The sequence below is a fragment of the Sinocyclocheilus rhinocerous genome, unplaced genomic scaffold (assembly GCF_001515625.1).
Source record: "Sinocyclocheilus rhinocerous isolate Xijiao unplaced genomic scaffold, SAMN03320098_v1.1 scaffold682, whole genome shotgun sequence".
In the NCBI taxonomy this organism is placed as follows: domain Eukaryota; kingdom Metazoa; phylum Chordata; class Actinopteri; order Cypriniformes; family Cyprinidae; genus Sinocyclocheilus; species Sinocyclocheilus rhinocerous.
In genome coordinates, this window is record NW_015642528.1 from 1,660,081 (window position 1) to 1,680,455 (window position 20,375).

At 37.0% G+C, this 20,375-nt stretch overlaps 4 protein-coding genes across 6 annotated transcripts in view; 1 reads left to right on the forward strand and 3 right to left on the reverse strand.

Annotated features, from left to right (window-relative positions):
- Positions 1–170, reverse strand: part of rab34b (RAB34, member RAS oncogene family b) — a 4,148-nt gene extending 3,978 nt beyond the window's left edge. For all 3 annotated transcript variants that reach the window (XM_016573158.1, XM_016573156.1, XM_016573155.1), the window contains exon 1: positions 38–170. The gene's annotated coding sequence lies outside the window, so the exon portion shown is untranslated. The remainder of the gene's footprint in view (positions 1–37) is intronic.
- Positions 171–261: 91 nt separating this feature from the next.
- Positions 262–3,146, forward strand: rpl23a (ribosomal protein L23a). Its single transcript, XM_016573160.1, has 5 exons — positions 262–359; positions 1,031–1,211; positions 1,493–1,669; positions 2,621–2,690; positions 3,084–3,146. Exons 1-5 carry the CDS (start codon positions 335–337, stop codon positions 3,096–3,098), a joined length of 468 nt encoding a protein of 155 aa, XP_016428646.1. The 5' UTR covers positions 262–334; the 3' UTR covers positions 3,099–3,146.
- A 2,073-nt stretch (positions 3,147–5,219) lies between these two features.
- On the reverse strand, positions 5,220–9,955 carry tlcd1 (TLC domain containing 1). The gene is made up of 4 exons (XM_016573159.1): positions 9,291–9,955; positions 8,252–8,334; positions 7,671–7,753; positions 5,220–6,005 (listed from the first exon to the last, which is right to left on the reverse strand). Exons 1-4 carry the CDS (start codon positions 9,494–9,496, stop codon positions 5,622–5,624), a joined length of 756 nt encoding a protein of 251 aa, XP_016428645.1. The 5' UTR covers positions 9,497–9,955; the 3' UTR covers positions 5,220–5,621.
- Positions 9,956–12,337: 2,382 nt separating this feature from the next.
- Positions 12,338–19,712, reverse strand: nipal4 (NIPA like domain containing 4). The gene is made up of 6 exons (XM_016573161.1): positions 19,484–19,712; positions 18,384–18,647; positions 18,028–18,084; positions 17,376–17,466; positions 13,332–13,492; positions 12,338–13,250 (listed from the first exon to the last, which is right to left on the reverse strand). The coding sequence occupies exons 1-6, from the start codon at positions 19,521–19,523 to the stop codon at positions 12,649–12,651; spliced, it is 1,215 nt and encodes a 404-aa protein (XP_016428647.1). The 5' UTR covers positions 19,524–19,712; the 3' UTR covers positions 12,338–12,648.
- Between the last annotated feature and the right edge of the window lie 663 nt (positions 19,713–20,375).

Consider the following 20,375-nt stretch of genomic DNA (forward strand, 5'->3'; position numbering starts at 1 on the left):
ATTTTATTTTTTTTGAAAAAAATTTAATCCAACTTACCTTAAAAGGTAGAAGGCTTTTTTTTACATTCTACAAGGAGCCTGTTTTAGACTTGACAGTAACTTTATTTAGTCGATACATTTTTTGAAATAATCGTTTAAAAGTAACTTTTCGTTCTCACAGCGTGACTGTGCTCAACATAAGCCCCGGTCTCCAGTGGCTGCGCTCGATATTTACAGCACGCAAGTGAACTACACGACCCATAATGCCTAGTGGTGTTCTCGCGATGACTGCGTGTGTTAACGTGAACCCCTGCGATATACTGAAGGAAACCCCTCTCGTTCTTCCTTTCCCAACATGGCCCCGAAGGCGAAGAAGGAAGGTACGTTAGGTTTATAGATTTTATGGTATCAAAATAAAGTTTATTGTGATTATATACAGCTACGTTTTCGCTTAATTGTAGTTGATATATGTATGTTTGTCTCTAACTTTAATTAGGCGTCTGGAGGGAAATTATATTGTTTTTAGTCAAGAAGTGCCGGAGTTTAGTCACAACCGCGGCTAGCAAGCTAATATAATTGAGCTGCATGCCCTCGCAGTCTCATTATATCAGACTCTCCCAAGGGTTAAATCCATTAGCCAGTTGTCATAAACTGGTTGTTTACGTTCTAAGTGGATTGTACAGAGTAAAATATAAGTAAATGTAAATGGCAACTCAATGGCTTGTCATCGGTAGCTAGTCACACACGTGGCTACCCATATCCATTCTCATTCAGTACCAGTCAGTTTGGTGAATAAAAGAGTCTTTAAATTAGCCCTTAAAACCTTAGTGTTTTTATGTTTGTGTGAAAATTTGTGCATTTAATAGCTGCTGTCTGAATGTAAACACGGTAATAGCTAGGTACAAATGACGTACCTGTGAAAGTCTCATATTTTATTATAACACAATTAAATGCTTATTAGGGACGTGAAAACTGACAACTTTATACGCATTCATTGCATGTCTCATAGACTGATTTGTAAATGTTGCATGGTCATAATTTTTTTCAACAGCTGTACCGGCTAAGACTGAGGCCAAGTCCAAGGCCCTTAAAGCCAAGAAGGCTGTGCTGAAGGGTGTCCACAGCCAGAGGAAGAAGAAGATCAGGACCACCCCAACCTTCCACCGGCCCAAGACCCTGCGTCTGAGGAGGCAGCCTAAGTACCCTAGGAAGAGCGCTCCACGCAGAAACAAGTGAGACTCTTGTACTTTATGAACTTTAAAATCAAGAGTGCATTTGTTGCACTTAAGTTGAATTATGGTTTACAAATGTCAGGTAGTCTTGACGTTTTTCTTTTAGGATGCAAATGATGGGAGTTGCGATCAAAGCATGAAATGATCTGATTACAAATTTTTAAACACTGATGCATCCTCATTTCACCATTGAGATATGGTTGAGGCTAAAGAATAAATATAATTCTAGTTTTTACGGAACTTGCCTGAATTTAAAATCAATATCTCTCTGGCTCTGTCAGGCTGGACCATTATGCCATCATCAAGTTCCCTCTGACCACTGAGTCAGCCATGAAGAAGATTGAGGACAACAACACTCTGGTGTTCATTGTTGACGTCAAGGCTAACAAGCATCAGATTAAACACGCTGTCAAGAAACTCTACGACATCGATGTGGCTAAAGTCAACACACTGATCAGGTAGAACTTGTTTTATTCATCAAGACGTTTAAAGTGTTGGTTCTCTAAAAACATTTAAATGATTATATTATTAATATTAAAAACAATCTAAATCAAAATGCTTAAAAACAATCGTGTATTTCTTATACTGTATAGTATTATAAACAAATGGTAAAAAGGGTAATAGTTTTTAATTGAAGATTTTGCAACTTGTGTTAAAGTTTATAAACAAGTAGTTGTCGATTTCAATAGAAATATCTAATGGCGCTTTTCCACTGCATGGTACGGCTCGGTATGGTTCACTTTTGGGGGGTTTTCCACTGGGTACAGTACCTGGTACCTGGTACTTTTTTTAGTACCACCTCGGTTGGAGTTCCAAGTGAACCGTACCGTTACCAAAACGTGACGTGTAAACTCTGCTGATCACGTATTGGCTGGAGAGAATCGTCACTACCTGCATCACTGAACTTGCGACACAAACACAAAAGAACCGCTAGATTTAAATCAGCACAGCCAGCGAAGGATCGAACGCAACTGTTTTGAACGAGCGCACCTTTTTTTTAAACAACCAAAAATTGTCTGTTCCCTCTGTTGAGGAAGAACAGACGTTCCTCTTGTTGATAGCAGAGGAGCGGATCCAGCGAGAGCTTGATGGGGCGACGTGGAATGAAAAAGTTTTTTAGGAGTCGCGGCAGTAGAGGCGGCGCAACTATAACGACATGTGAATAATCCCGCCCATTCTAAAGCGGTACTGAACTGCAGTGGAAATGCAAACCGTGCCGTGCCGTACTGAGCCGAGCCGAGTCGTAACACGCAGTGGAAAAACGCCATAAGGAGCCTTCAGATATTGTTGAATTACAATAAAAATAATTATTCTGAAATGCAATGTTCTCAAAGGAACCACTGATACAGAGGAAATGCATTGTCAGATTTGTGATGCATTCTGAATATTTTATTTATTGCTCCCTGCAGGCCTGATGGCGAAAAGAAGGCATACGTTCGTCTTGCACCAGATTACGATGCCTTGGATGTTGCAAACAAGGTAAATTAGTGAATGTAAATCAGGGACCTTGAGTTTAGCGCCAACCCTAATCAAACACACCTGAGCAAGCTTATCATCAAGGTCTCAGGATCCCTGGAAAATCACAGGTGAGTGAGTTTGATCAGGGTTTGAGCTAAACTCTGCAGGGCAGTGACACTCCAGGACTGGATTTGAGGAACCTAATGTAAATGTTCATACTTGTATTAAACAATAGATGTTGCCAGATTCATGAAGCTAGATTGGAGGCTGAGGGAATTGTCAACCTCTGCAAATGTAAACTAAGCTTCTGCCTGAATGATGCATTCAAAAGAACCAGAGATGCTTTGTATTTTCTTTCTTTTGCAAAACATTTGAGCTTTGACCTGTGCTGATTGTCATCTTTCTTTCTTGCAGATCGGCATCATCTAAAGTGCTCCTGGTCAGATGTACAGAAGAATAAATGTTTGTAAAAACAAATTTTGTTCTTGTGGCTTTATTTGTTTACATTTCTGGAATTTAAAATAAGGTTTGAGAGTAGGATTTTGGTTAAGCTTTTTTTTTTTTATATATACCCAAAAGTGTTCAATTATACTGAAACTATAAAAGTAAACCAGAGCATCAGCAAATTAATATTCAAATTTTAATCACAGCAGATGTGTATTAAATGTCTGAATTATTGTAATTAAACCTTAGAATTTAAGTTTTTGCGCTGTAATGACCATGGATTTATGAATTGATTTAATTGATTCTTCCTTTATGTTCAGTAAGTTTTTATGAAATTTTGGTACAGCTTTTTTGTTTGTTTTTTTGGTACGGCTTTTATTTTTATTTTATTTTTATTTTTTTTTGGTTGATTGTTACGGGAGAAATGAAAACTAGCAGTTTTTTTTTTTTTTTATCTCAAACTTCAGTATTAAGTTAATGTCAGCCAAAGTTAAGGTTGCTAAATGTTATTTTATCAGGCTCTTTATGAACACCGTAATAATAAATATAACGACAATAAATATACATTATAGGTTAGGCTTAAAGCAGTTTTCTACAGCGGGTCCCTGCTCTCTCCACCAAGGGATTCTTAGTCTGAAAAAGGTTGAAGACTCCTGAATTACATTAAAAATGCAAACTTAATTCACTGTCCCTATTACAAAGTTGTATTGTTGGACATTTTTTGCATTTTCCTGTAGATAATCATAACAGGCAAGGAAAGAATGAATATTCTGTTTTAATAAAGCAATATTCACCTTTTTACATGTTAAACTCTTTATTAAAAAAAAAAAAAAAAACGCTAACATCCTTTCAGTGAACTATATCTTGTTCCTACCACTGTTTTCAGGGAATTAATGAAGTGTTGCAGTACTGAGGTAGATGTGTTGCTGAGGCAGCATCACGTCTAACACATTTATTGTTTACCAGTACTCCCTCAGAAGAAATGTATGAGGCTGGTGTAGTTTCTGTGTTTGGATGCAAAGCTTGATATAATTACTTCATAGCATAATCTGACGCACTTTACATGTAGTCACCATTTTTGGGAAAATGCTTCATATAAATTGTGGCTAAATCAAGTAATTTACATGGTTGTACATCACAAATGGTGCCATTTCCTAGATTAAGACGTCAGTTTACTCTGCCTCCTGTGGGTTCAACATCACCTCTGCTTTGGAAGTTGTCTTAGTATTGTTTTATATTGTTTTCCAGTATTAATGACTAAAAATTATAAAATCAATATACATTTACCTGAAAAGCAAAATTTCACAAATTACATATGTTTTTTTTTCTGAAAAAATATCTGCCAATGGTGTATGAACTTAGCCCACTGGCAGATATTTTTTTTCTGTTTTTACGGTAGTTAAATTTGATTTATTTAAAAAAAAAAAAAAACAGATTTAACAATATTTAAAGGAATAGTTAACGGAAAAAATGGAAATTAGCTCAAATCTACTTGCCCTTAGGACATGCAAGATATAAATGAGTTCGTATCCTCATCGAAACAGATTTGGAGAGAATTGTGATTGTAGTAAATCCATCAAGTCATTTTTAATTTCAAAGTGACGCTTCTGGCTTCAATACAAATCCTCAATCATTGCTTTCTCCAGTGAAAAAGTCATTTTGTGTGAATCAGGAGAGAAATATACACAGATCAAACAGCGTTTTAAAGTGAAAACAATCCGAAACCGTTCTAAAATATGTCAGTGGATTTTGACATGAGAGGACAACAGAGAATGGACTTTTTCCCTGGAGGAAGCATTATTATGGATAGAGGACTCGTATTTTGGAAAGAAGGGACAAGTTAAAATGTCTTGATGGATTTGTTTCTTACAAACACACAGCCTTTTTGCTTTACAAGACGTTAATTAATAGACTGGAGTCGTGTTGATTACTGGCAGAATATTGTGATGTTTTTATCAGCTGTAAACTCATTCTGCCCGTCTGACGGCACCCATTCACTGCAGAGGATCCATGAAAGAAAGTCAATGCTAAATTTCTCCAAATATGTTCCAATGAAGAAACAAACTCATCTACATCTTGGACAACCAGAAGATGAGTAAATCTTTGTGCATTTTTATTTTTGGGTGAGTTACTCCATTCCAGGAATAGTTATTCCATTTAAAATAAGGTCATGTTTTTGCTTAAGTAAATGTTTCTTTATGTAAGAATGTCTAGATATTTATACTGGAAAATAGATACTGTGCAAGAAAATCACTTTTGCAGTGTAAAACCCGTCTGTGCTAACAGATCCTTAAATGATTGGCTTAACCCTTGTTGAGTTAAAAAATTGTTTATTGAGTTTAATTTTTATTCTAACAAGTGAAAACTTTTTAAAAGTCTCTGATTCACATCAGACTCTCTGGTGAGGTTTGCTCATTCTATACAGGCATTTTCTGTATAAATGTTGTGTTAACAGTCACTTGAATGCAGTCTTTGGTTTAGGACCGATAGACATCGGTCTCTGATGGTTTAGTCCTCAGCAAATTTATGACCACTATTGTGAGACCGCCCCTTGCTGAAGAAGTCGGTTCGGAGGAGGCGGTAGAAATAGATGAGAATCATGATGTTCATGAGCATCATGGTTATCAGGAAGTAGAGGGCATGATCCAGCGACGAGTAGTGGTGTATGAGGTACCAGGTGAGGTAAAACTGGGCTCCAAGCCGGAAGGTCACGTAGGTCACCACATTGAACAGTTTGTTGATGGTGTAGATGAAAGAGTTCTGGGCCACCTTAGCCAGCTTGAGCAATAAACGGGTGTGTAGGAACACACTGTTCACCTCCACAAACAAAGCCACCACTGCACCTGCCACAAACTGATGTGTGAACACAGCGTACAGGAAACACCAGATCACCTACAGGGAAACAGAACAGAGATTTACAGTTAAAGGGATTGTTCACCCCAAAAATGAAAATTCTGTCATTAATTACTCACCCTCATGTTGTTCCAAACCCATAAGACTTTTGTTCATCTTCAGAACACAAATTAAGATATTTTGATGAAATCTGAGAGCTTTTTGACTCTCCATAGACAGCAAGGGTACTACATTGTTAAAGGCCCAGAAAGGTAGTAAGGACATCGTTAAAATAGTTCATGTGATATCATGTTGTGAAGCTATGAGAATACTTTTTGTGCACAAAGAATACAAGAATGACTTTATTCAGCAATTTCTTCTCTTCCGAGTTAGACATTTTAACAATGTCCTTACTAGCTTTCTGGGCCTTGAACGTGTCAGTTGTGTTGCTGTCTATACAGGGTCAGAAAGCTCTCGGATTTCATCAAAATAGCTTAATTTTCTTACGGGTTTGGAACGACATGAGGGTGAGTAATATATGACAGAATTTTCATTTTTGGGTGAACTATCCCTTGACAACAACTAATAGTTATTGCCATACATCACAGTATGATTGATTACTTTAAAAATGCATTCTTTTAACAGACTGTGAGGATGCAGTTAGTAACATTGTAAATCTTGCAATGTTTTTTATATTTTCATTGGGGAAAAAGCATATTTATAATACTAAACTTTCTTACCTGGGGATTAAATTACAGAAAGCTGGTTAGTGTTTCTAATATACAATGGCCAAGAGAGTGACAGAAGATTTGATAACTTTCTTCTGACCAACATAATCCATCTCTTAATATTTTTTTTTCTCCTTTTTTGTAAAGTCGTAGAAGCACCATCGTGGATTTTATTTTCTTTGGCTATTGGAGCAAATGGTGGAAAATATTCTTATAGTTTCTGTTTACCACTATAAAAGTTTACCAATCTATGATGACTTTCACTTCTGAGAACCCTGGAAATGTGAAAAGGGTCTATTAGAAGTGATTTTGGATATCTGTTTTTATCACTCCATAAATCTGAAAATAGTCAAATCTACAGACGCAAATAAAAAAATGTGCACTAAAATAAAAATGTAAAAGTGTATTTTGGAGGTTTTTGTCTAAAACATGGTATGAAAAGTCAAATAACCCAAATATTTACCAGTGCATGACAAATCACTGTTTTTGTCTGTAGTGTTTTCCACCTCATTTGCTCTCGCAAATATGTACATATGAATCTGAATGATAACCGAGTAACACTTTCCAAGTGTTTTGAACTCAGCTTTTGCTACTTATACAGTGTATATGTCTTTCCAACAGGATTGTTTGTCATTATTGCACATTGTCTTATCCTACTAGAATTGCATGGCTTTTTTTCAGGTTTGGCCCTTGCCAAACAAGGAATTTAAAAAAAGTACAAAGTACAAAAGGTAAATTTTCCTCAAGTATAGTGTGAATAATGTGCAGTCAATCACTGTGGCAGTGCACACACCTCACTTCAGGATTACACTCTATGTCGTCTATGTTGTGTTCAAAATCAATAACTCTATTGCTCCAGAACTTTGTCCTGAATCTCAAGTTTTTCATTGGGAACAAGATGACATTTTCCAGGTCTGACTAATAGTCTTTTTATGGCTTCACCTAACCTTTTAAAACATTTTTCATGACCTTGTGTGATAAACACGTATTGACTTACCATAACATGGTGAAGTAAAAACTCCCAAGATGCTTTTGCATACCCACTAAAGATAATGTCAGCAGCATCCTGAATGAAGTATCCTGTTGAAGGAGATCAATGCTGACATTTTTTTTTGACTGGACAAAACTTTAGTATAATACATATATATTGTATATACATCTACTCTCAAATGCTCAGTCACATTCTTTCTTGTCTTTTGGATTTATGCTGACATTCCTCATGCTGTTAAAGTATGCAGGTGCCTCTCTCATCAACATAATATGTTTGCAAATGTAAAAGCAATGTATGGAAGCTTATATTAAACAACTTCAGCTTTAACTATTCAAAGACTGTGAGAGAAAAATAGCTTTAAGATGTTAATTCTTTTCTACAACATCATTCCAAAGACCTGAGTCACAAAACAGCTTCAACTCTTATCAGGAGATCAGGGTTACACAGAGGCGGGACAGGGGCTCCTACACAGCCGGAAGTTTCAGGAGAACATGAGCATCAGATAAATAAGACACGAGTTACATCATTTGTAAACTTCCTACATGTGTCAAGGGTCTAGGTTAATTGTGTTGCACATGTTTACTGACCAGATGAGACGACGACTAGCATGTATGCTGATGGGGTGTAGGTGGAGTGGATTTCATGCACCATCACAGGATGCTGTATGATGCTGTCGGGACATAGATTCATGCAGACTGTTGATCATATCAACCAGAAGATCAAAATAATACTGCGCTTAATAACTGACAAAAGACAGTGGAAAAGTCCACTGATGATCGATCAAAAAAAACAAAAAAACACCCACAATGGTGAAACTCTTGCTTGGGTTGAGGTCTGAAGTGAGTCATACTATGACAATTCTAATGGTGTAATTTCTTTTTAGTTAGTTGCACTCTCATGCTCTCATTCATGCCTGTCGAGCAGGTTTTTCCAGTTTTCTAAACTGAGAGATCTGTAACTGAAGGTTAAGTGTGGTTCATGAACATTCAGTAACTTGCGTTTATTGGTAGACACAGCTATTGGTACAAACTATAGCAACGTCTAACTATAAACACAAGCTATCAAGATATCAACATAACTGTAATATACTTTGACGCTACTCGAGATACTAAACCTCAGCAGTGTCTTACTCAAGATTTTGGTTTGTAAAAATAGTTAAACCCTTAAAATATGATAAATTATCATATTTTAAGGATGTTTAAATATTCTTACAAGACAAAATATTGAAGAGAACAATTGTTAAAAATTGTTTGAAATTCAAAATTGTATTAAATATTAGAACTTGTTGTGAAGAATACATCATATAAAATTCTAAACATTTATGTTTCAATTTTTGTTCTGGTTTAAGCATAAATCTTACAATATTTTTATTTTTTCATGCTTACAAAAAAGAAAAATAGCTAAAACAACAACAACAACAAATGTGATTCAAAATGTATTAGTTTTATTATCTTACTTTGCCTCTCAATTAAAATGATAATTTACAAATGAATTAAAATTATGCAATCATATTTTAATGTTAAAATATTGATCAGGTATATGTATTACATAAAATAAAGTGATTTCAAGTTCTTGCTGTAAAACAAATCACTGAAAAAAAAAGAAGAATAAAAAACAACAACTCACCAGGCGACGGCCCAGATGCCAGTCAGCAGTGAGTGGACGAGTGACACTGAGAGGTTCCTCCATTTCCACGTCCTCCAGGGGTCTGCTTCCACCGTCCCGGGACTGGGCACAGTCTGCAGGAACCTGTGAAGGATCCTGAAGATTACAGAACAGCACAAGACATACAGGGCTGGATGCTTCTGGACTTCATTCAGCCATTTGTCCATCCTCCTCACTCTTTATTCTGCGTCTCTCCTCTTCTCAGACAGCGAGTCCTTGTTGTTCCCTTGCTGATCTAAACTTTCTGTGCCCTTTCCAAAAGAATCCACATGAATTGCATTCAAATTCTTGAACCAGTCTCTGCCTTTCTTTTTCTCCTTGTAATTGGCGACAGTCTTCCTTACACCAGTACAAACTTTGATTCTATTCTCCACCTTCTCGTCCCTTCCTCCACGTGCTGGTGCCTGTCATAGGTGTGGTATCTGTCACAGTACCTGTTTGCTGAACACTGATTGGCTGATGATGAATGGATCTGTGGGAGTGTTACAACAAGGAATGACGACTGTATCTCTCACTTAAAACTTTTTGTGTCCATCTCCCTGTATTCCACGATCCAGCAAAACGCTTCATGCATGTAGTGACAGAGTCGCATCGTGTGTGTGTGTGTGTGTGAGAGAGAGAGAAAGAGAGAGAGAGCGAGCGAGAGAGAGATAGAGAGAGAGAGAGAGAGAGAGAGAGAGTGGGGAGCACAACAGGACAATAGAGGCCATTTAAACTCACAGTCATACGGCTGTCCCTAATAAATGAAATGGGCAGTGTCCTGTAGCTGGATCAAATGACTTCACTCACACTGTCACATCAGAGAGGAATGGCTTACAGAAAACTGTTTGTTGTGTTTGGTCAGCTTTCAGATGGGATATGGGATAATTTAGCACTCGATCCATAACAAAAATCATGTTTGCTGGCCATGCAATTTCACTTAAAGGGGTCATATGATGCGATTTCAATTTTTCCTTTCTCTTTGGAGTGTTACAAGCTCTTGGTGCATAAAGACTCAACATATAGAGCGGCCCCTAAAAGGATGCTTTAGTTGCACTTGAATGTCTTAGATATAATTAGATATAAAATACCAAACCGTGTGGCATCTACAAACAAATGATGCTAAATCAAAAGAAACAAATACAGTTTTTTTCTGATTTCTTGTAACCAACTGGTGTTGCAAGGATTTATGACACCTTACGGCTTTCCACTAAAGTTTGAAAACCATAGTGTCACAATAATTTAACAACAACAAATATGCCATTATCATATATCATGATTTAATATTAAGCGTTTCTGTTTCTTTAATGGTTTTGAAATAAAGAAGTATCTTATAATCACCAAATCAGATTAAAAATACAGTAAAAACAGTAATATTGTGAAATATTATTACAATTTAAAATAACTAATTTCTATTTGAATATATTTTAAAATGTAATTTATTCCTGTGATATCAAAGCTGAATTTTCAGCAGCCATTTGTTTCAAGTGTTTAAATGTATTTGTTAATTGATTCAAAAGTTCTGAATGTGTTCTAAATATTTAGGATTTAAGCCCCTTTGAATTACAGCTCTTTCAGGCACACCTATGCAAAGCTCTGAGAGATTTTTAATTGGTTGTTTAGGCAGTTTTGAGACCTGTATGCCTGGGGAACGTGGGTCTGACTGGTGTGTGGAGTGTGACATCTGCTGGTGCAACTGAAAAAGACGATTTTGAACTATGGGCTGCTGTTCTTGCAATGAACTATGGGAGATCAGGTAGGAAATCTGAATATTAGAACAAACTGTGAAAAATCCTGCATAGATTACTTTTAAACACACGGTTTTAACGTTTTGTAACTTTATATATATATAACACTTTGGATAAACTTTAAATTCTGTCACGCAAATGTAGCTACTTTTATGCATATGACTCGGTTTTCTCAAAGAAATGCTATTGTAATGTTAAATACAAACATTTTACAGTGATCATTGGCGGAGAGGTCTTAAAAATATAATAATAATAATAATAATAAAAATAAATGAATAAAACGTAAAAATCACTGCCCTAAAGACTGATATTTTCTGATGAACCCAAATGTAACGAAAGAAACAGACGCCGCCAACTGTCACACAGGCTACAAGTTGTATTGACAGAGTCATTTGACCCAGTGCTCTTCTGGTCAGTGATTTAAAAGGTAAATACAGTCTTTGTGAAATACTTGTCTGTCGTGACGTTTGGAGCTATCCGGTTTACAGGAACACTTCTCTGGCCACACAGACTCAAATAACCTTCCATTCAGAGATTGCTTCCAAATCTGCGGAACGTCAGTCGCTGAGCGTGATAGGCCTCCTGCTTTATGGTAGAAGCAACTGAAAGCATTAGCAAATTATATAAAACATTAAATAAACCCTCACACGAGGACTGGGGCTGAACTTTCTGTGGAATCCTGACAGCACAGATTCAAATATAATCACGAATCTTGTTTGGTCAATATAAGCATTATGTATGAATCAGCAATCTGGTAAATTCAGGCATTTTTGTCTCTATATGGATTGCAGCTTCCTAATGCCTGCAAATGATTCACAATATCCTGGAAATTAAGCGAAAAAAGTCTGTTTAGGTGATCTGTTCACAAGTGGTCAAGCAAGACACCTTACCGGTACTTACATGCGTTTCATATGTAATTCATATGACCACTTGTCTTCTGATTTGCCAAAAATCTGTGACATTACATGGCTTACACAAATGAACAGGCTTTAATATAATATAATATAATATAATATAATATAATATAATTAATGTACTGTAAGCATTATATATTCTCATAAATTGGAGGGGGGGCACAGAGGGTGGGATGTCTGTAAATCATCTGATAGTATGTGAAAAACAACAACATGAACTTTTCTAGACAAACAACAATACATTTCCTGTGAAATATGAAACATTTAATCTTTATTTTCCATTCAAAATTTATGTAAATATTTTAGATTCACTGGTCTATTTCAAGATCACTCACACAGTTCCATCCATGAGGGGGAAAAAAAAAAATTGTATATTACATGCTTCATTGGCAGTTCTCAGCAGCAAAATTTGAAGTTCTGCTGCGTCATTTTCTGTTTAATGCTGTTTCAGTCTTTAAACATTTCCGAGGTTGCTAAAAGTTATTTTCAAATCTTTAGTAACAGCTAAATAATATTTTCAAAAAAAATAATATCTGCGTCATCACCGTACTCAGCAGCAGCCAATCCAAATCGCTGCGTCATAGTACAACAGCCTTCAGCAGTGAAATCAACAATTAAGATTAAGAGTGAGGATATTACTAAACTGTATAGTCAAACTCGCTGAGATCTAATACAATCTCAGCTGATGATGAAGACTCTGGGCCCTTCCTCTCTCATGGGCGGTAGGCTCTCTATGTTCTCTATGAGGATATGCTTGTCCTCCCTCTTCGAGGGGCTTTCTGGCTGACAAAGGTTGCTTCTTAGATCTTCAAAACACACGTTCAAATCTTTGAAGAGGTGTAACATGCTCACCCCGATCACAATCACCAAGAAGCCCCCGATGGTGCCCACCATATCCACTCCTGACATGGCTCCCCATTCTTTAAAGAGAATCACGGAGGTGCTCAGGACTACAGTGGTGAAGAAGACGTAGTAGATGGGGTACACCAAGAGTGTATTGAAGGTATCCAGCGACTTATTCAGATAGTTGACCTGGATGATGATGGATCCAATTAGGGTCAGAAAAAGAATCCAAGTGAGAGGGTGACGGACCACTGAAAGGTCAGAGAACATGGTGCGGATCGCAATGCCGAGGCCCTTGACCGAGGACACGGTGAACGATCCGAGCAGAGAGCAGATGCTGATGTAGACTAATATGTTGGTTTGACCGAAGCGAGGAGAGACGTAGAAGATCAGGACCATACAAGTGACCAGCAGGATGCTGGCAAACACCAGAAAACCTTCAGGAGATGCAGAAAAGGCTGTTGTTATCCATTACAACATATTTTCGGTTCTATAACTAACTGTATCTAAACACTAACCAGGATCCAGCAGTTTTTCTGTCATTTCTGTAAGCATCGTCACCTCTTCCTCTTCAGGTGCATGTATAACCATTATAGTACTTCCCAGTATGCTGAGCATGCAGCCAAGTTTTCCTAGCAGATTCATTGTTTCTCCGAACAAGTGGGAGGACAGAACTGCACTGAAGAGAGTAAATAAACATTAACATTAGTACCTTTCCACTTAGTTCTAATGAAAACGCTAGAAAGAAACACAAAAGGCCATAAACAGAATCAATGCATTCGTATTGAGAAATGGACATTAGAGGGACAACATCTTGTTATATGTTTATAATAATCATATCATGATGAATTGACTGCTTGTTATTGAAATGATCAATTGACGTTCTTTGAATATGCAGTATGTGTTAAAATGACATTTCAAGACATAATTTCAGCCTCTGTTAAGACTGTATCAACCTTTTTTTTTTTTTATGGAGACATTTGACAGGCTGGAGGGAAGGACAGTAAATTTGGGGTCTGTAAAATTTTTTGTTTTAAAGGTGACATATGCCCCTTTTTACAATATGTAATATAAGTCTCTGGTGTCCCCAGAATGTGTCTGTGAAGTTTCAGCTCAAAATACTCCACAGATCATTTATTATATCATTTTGAAAATGCCTATTTTGAGTGGAAGCAGAAACTCGCTGTTTTTCGGGCCTGTCTCTTTAAATGCAAATGAGCTGCTGCTCCCCGCCCCCTTTTCCAGATAGAGCTGTGCCATTTCAGCTCGTATCTGCTAAAACATCTGTTTTGGTTCTATTATCATGTTTATCGTGCTGAAATCATGCGTTTTAAACCATATGAGTTTAAACTTCAGATATAAGGTTTTCTGAGCGCACACATCCGAAGCACACAGAAAACTGCTGTCACCGCATGTGAGTACTACGTTTAAGTTAAAAACACACGAGTTACAAAAACAGTCGGTTATGTCTGTGAAGGTAAACCGCTGGGAAATAAATCGCTTGTTTATTTTAGATCTGTGTGGCAGCAGCAATATACAGTAGCCTAAATAAATCAATAAATCCACTGCTCTGTTGTCTCCTCTGAGGCTGGGACTCTAAATAGTGTTCTGTGCTCGTCTGTGCAGCCAAAGACAGAACAGTTAGCATGTTTTGCTCAAACTTTCGCCTTGGCATTAGAACTGGTACACCGTTGTCGCGTGCGAAATCAAAATGACGGGCGCCGTGGGTGGAAACTCTTACAGATTAAGGGGTGGTAATATTATAATGAGATCCCTTTGCCACGTCACCAAGGGAGCGAAATCAGACGCGCTCGTTTTCTCAGAGGCTTGCAGAAAAAGGCTTCCCAAAACAAAGTGATTGGGTTAATCTTTTTCACGTTTCCTTGGTTGGTAGATGCACCAGGGACCTGATTATAGCACTTAAAACCTGGAAAAGTCAGATTTTCATGATATGTCACCTTTAAGAAATTAATACTTTTAATTTCAAGGATGTATTTAATTGATGAAAAGTGACAGCAAAGATATTTACGATGTTACAAAAGATTTCTATTTTAAATGAATGCTGTTCTTTTGAATTTTTTTGATCAAAGAATGATCTAATGATCAAAGAATCCTGAAAAAAATCATGATTTCAACTAAAATATTAAGCAACACAACTGTTTTCAACACTGATAATAAGGGAAAAAATCTTTCTTGAGCACCAAATTGAGCATATTAGAATGATATGTGAAGGATCATGTGACACTGAAGACAGAACAATGGCTGCTGAAAATTTGGCTTTGCAATCACAGGAATAAACTGTATTTTAAATTTATCAAATAAATGCAGCCTTGGTGAGGATAAGAGAATTTAGTTTACAAACTACACAAATAGTGTACACAACTACATAAATAAAAGCACTATTTTGAAGAAAATATCAAACTATATTATTTTAGTCCTAAACTGTATAAAAATTACAAATAATATTCTTAACGCCAGAATCCCACAAGTGTCAGTACTGTACAACATACTGTAGCATTACTTGGGGTCTTGATACCCAGAAAAAAAAAGATTTGTGAATTTAGTCTTTTTTCACGCCATTACATTGTTTAGAGCATAAGAAAAATATAGAAAAATAACAATTTTGAAAAATGATATTTTATTCATGTTATGCTATGTCCTCGGTAGAGGACACCGGGAAAAAAAATAAAAAGACATGAATGAACATGCATATTTTTATACCAAACTTTGTATAAAGATGATTCTCAACTATGTTATAAAAGATAAAACAGAATGATTTGATATACCATTTTGCTTTTTGCAGTATGTGTGTAAAATGGCCATAAGAGGGTTTTCCCATTACATACAATGTATCTATACACTGTATCGAATTTGCATATTAATGTGTTCTTGGGGCAACATGTAATGAAAAAATAAGTGTAATAATGGGAGTAATAATTGTCAAGATTTTCATAATAATATCTAATATTTCATAGGAATATTTAAATATAATTTATTTCCCTATTTATTTGTTGTGTCTCCCAAAATGCACAATAAAGTCCCGGTGTCCTCTACAGTGGACATGTATGAAATCAACGTCCTGTTTCGTAACAGAAAGTCATATTTTGATTTGAAACCCCATAACATTTTCCTGAGATGTTAGTTTTGTTTAAAAATTAGTCAGATTTAAATTATAATTACAAAATATTATTATATTCCCATAAGAGTGTCACATTTGATCACTAAATTAATGTCAGCCATGTTTGAAAAACAAGGAGAGGGAGTGGTCATGGTGAAACTGTCAGGGTTCTGTCACTTCGGTCTACTGTTATTCATGGTTTTGTGACAGAGCCCTGACACTCCTGTCATGTCTTGTTTTCATGTGAGCGCGCGGCTTCGAGAGTGTGCGCTGTGCGCTCTCTCGTCTGCGTGTCCTGTTTCCTTGTTTCATGTTGGAGCGTGGTGTTCGGATCCCGGCGCTCATGTCTTGTTGGGTTTCGGTTTCGTGTCTGGGTTCGGAAACTCGCGCTCCATGTTCTGTCTTGTTGTGGGAGCGTGCGGTCTCGAGTTCGCTCGGCCGTGCGCTCTTCTGTCCACGTGTTGGGTTTTGTGTAGCACGCGGTTTGTGTTCGGCCATGCTTTTCTTGTTGTCTTGTGTTGTTGTTGCACACAGCTCGTGTTATCGGCTGCGTGCTTTCATGTCCTGTTTTGTCTTGTGCTGTGTAGCACGCAGCTTGGTTTTCGCTGGCTGCGTGCTGTCTTGTCTTGTGTGAACACTCGGCTTATGAGTGTTCTCATTAGCTGCATGTTTGTGTCTTGTTTTGTTCAAGCACATGGCTTGAGATTGTTTTGCTGGCCATGTGCTTGTGTTTTTGTTTTGTGTGAGCGCATGGCTTTTGTCTTTGTTTCCTGTGTGCCATGTGCTCTCATGTCAATTGTCTTGACCCCACCCATCTTGTTATCTGATTATTGGTTAATTTGCCCCACCTGTGTTCCCTCGTTACCCTCCTCATTTGCTCCCTATTTAATTTCCTTGTGTTTGCAGTCCCGTGCTAGTTCGTCATCGCATGTATCCTGTTGTGTCTTGTCAGCCTTGTCCTGATCCTGCCCTACCCTGTCGTGGCAGCCTGTTTTCCCCCATGGGGTAGTTTTTGTTTTTGTTTTATTTTATTAATAAAAGCCCATCTCCTGCATCAGTGAGTTCTCGTCTCATCCCTCTACCCAAACACTGACAGAAACTTCCAAACATTTGTTATCTTTGAAAACCCCTGCATGTGCTCTGTACAGTTCCAGACTTAAAACTGTGGCATGTATAGTCTCAGAGAAATTCATTAAAGGGGTCATATGATGCTGCTAAAAAGAACATTATTTTGGTCCTCTACTAAGGACTCAGGGTCTCAGGAGGCTATAGCTCAGTCAAATGTGCTTTATTTGCGTAAAAGGAATTGCAATTCAGGATGTTTTACATTACAGTCATAAATATTTCAAAATATACTAGTCCTCTCACTCACAGACTTGTAAAGTTTGCACAGCATTGTGTGGAGCAAACCGTTGGCGAGGGTAAATAAGGGTGGTGCCGTTACCTGATAAGAACACTGAGAGCTCCTAAAGGGGTCACCACTGTGGCTGGAGCAAACATGTACGCCATGAAATTTGCCACTTCACCACCACCCACTGCAAAAAAACAACAGCATATAATCCATGTCTGTCGGAGTCATCAAAGAAAAATGATTGACAGATGCTTTGCATTGCACTTACTTGTCAAAAGGCCTCCCCACCACAGCCAGTCCTTCAGGTACCCATGACCTCCCTCAGCTAAACACACAAGCATTTTCACATATTCAGTTTGTTAAAGAACACAAAACAGAGCCTTGCTGGTGATTCTGTCATTATTAGCTAAGCACAAACAAAAAAGGAACCAGTTTCAAGTTTCAACCAATTTCACAATTGTAATTCAGTCAAGTCAAATAATTAGCGTTAAATCCAAATACCCTCATAAACAACACTCAACATTCTGAATATTAAAATATAATCTAATAAAGGTTATTTTATCAGAATTCCTGATAAGAACACTGAGAGCTCCTAAAGGGGTCACCACTGTGGCTGGAGCAAACATGTACGCCATGAAATTTGCCACTTCACCACCACCCACTGCAAAAAAACAACAGCATATAATCCATGTCTGTCGGAGTCATCAAAGAAAAATGATTGACAGATGCTTTGCATTGCACTTACTTGTCAAAAGGCCTCCCCACCACAGCCAGTCCTTCAGGTACCCATGACCTCCCTCAGCTAAACACACAAGCATTTTCACATATTCAGTTTGTTAAAGAACACAAAACAGAGCCTTGCTGGTGATTCTGTCATTATTAGCTAAGCACAAACAAAAAAGGAACCAGTTTCAAGTTTCAACCAATTTCACAATTGTAATTCAGTCAAGTCAAATAATTAGCGTTAAATCCAAATACCCTCATAAACAACACTCAACATTCTGAATATTAAAATATAATCTAATAAAGGTTATTTTATCAGAATTTGACGGCACTTTCGAAGTCTTTGTATTATGTAAATACTGATTTACATGAACTTACCTGCTCTCGTCTCCCCAGTACTGGCCAAACGCAGCAAAGCCTTCTTCTTCAGGATAATGCTTCCTCCTATAAGAAAAGCTGAGAGCACGGCCAGCGTCAAGCCCGTCCAGAAATTGTAGTTGCTCCATTTGTCGATGGTGAGAGCTGCTGTGTTGACTGTAGAGTTTTTATTGGGGTTGTCTACACTAAAAGACGTGTTGCCAACACCCGTGTCAAACACACAAACAGAGGCGGATGTGGGACAGAAGATCCTTATTACTGAACCTGATCACAAAAACAAAGAGGAACAACATGTTACAACAATAGGTTACATTACCACAGTATTTGTTTGGAGTAAAATACCTAACAAAATTGTTCAAAATAAATAATGGCACCCAAAAAATTGCTTATTTAAATTATTTTGTTATAAAAAACATTAAAAAAAGATATGAAACAGCTAAATCAACATTGCTAAAACAGCAGAATTTCATCACTGACAGTATGGCAAGAAAGGGCAATGAACTCATCACTACAGGTTGCCGTTTTGTTACTTTTTATTCAACATTTTAATACATATATAATTGTTATATAAATGATTTATTACAGAATTTTTGATTGAAATATTTAAGGTTAATAAAAGATCTGACAACAGCTGCACAACTTAGCATAGGCCTATACAACTAATTTTAATAATAATAATAATCATCATTCATGGCCACCATCTCATTTCTAAAGCACCTACGTTTATAAATCACCTTTTAAAGATAGTTTACATATTGTTTTTATAGGGAACAATGGAACCAAAGGTACAGGCATAAACAATTATCTGTCATTGACTGAAAGGCTGACATCATACAATAAGGAATGTTTGTCCTTTAAACAAAGATGTTATCATATGTTAATAAACATGATGTGATTCATATCCTTTCCAAAGAAGAACACATTGATGAGTCGAAACTAATAACTACTATACCATGCAACTATTACAAATAACCAACCAAAAGCAGTTTTCATATACATGCACAAAAACACACAAACACATAATAAAATCATATTGCAAGTTAAGTTATAGTCTCATACTGATGGTAGTCGTTGAAGAAATCAACAACAAACTCTCTTACCATTGACACATGAATTGGATGGCAGGTGTATGTCTTTCATTGTTTCACCCACTGTTATTTACACGACGGGTTAAAACGTATCGAAATGAAGCCATTTAAAAACAAAACATTTTGTATCAGAATAAACTACGAGGTAAACATATTTCTTTCGGACTTCGCCTCGGTTCATTTGAATATGCCAGAATACGCGTTCTGCGTCGGTACCAACCCCGCGCGTAACTTCATAGCACTAAAGTATGGCGCGCACTCCGTGCCAAAATCAAACGTTCGAACGACCGACCGACCGATCGAACGTCAAACCGAACGTCTATCCGAACGTCTTGAGCTTTGAGCGTCTTACACTGCGGGTGACCCACGTGACGACCAGACGTGATGTCAGCATCTTGAAATTAGCTGTTTTTTTAAACATTTAAGGAGCCAAGCTGCTGTGTAAAGACTATAAATGGACATTACAAGCATTAGGCTACAATAAAGATATTTTGTACCTAAAAGAATACTCAACCACTTCCTGCATGCTGCTGTAGCAGCTTATTATATCTACTTCATGATACCCTAAGACTGTATAGCCTTCCTTACAAATGTAGCAATTGCGGTCTATATATATATATGATATTGATGTAATGATATACAAATGATATTGATGACGTCAGAGTTACTTCATAAAGAAATTGTCGTTTTTTTAAAATAAAAGCAGCTATGGTACACACCATATTCAACAGAAGTGTAGTTTTAATTTATATTTTGCCAACGAATAGGCAAATTCATCAAAATAGATATAATCTTAATACAAGTGACCATAAGACAACGACAAAAACTTTTTACATACAAAGGAAAGACTTCAGAACTGGACAGCACCCATGCGTTTAGCATTAACAACACAATACATTTGTAT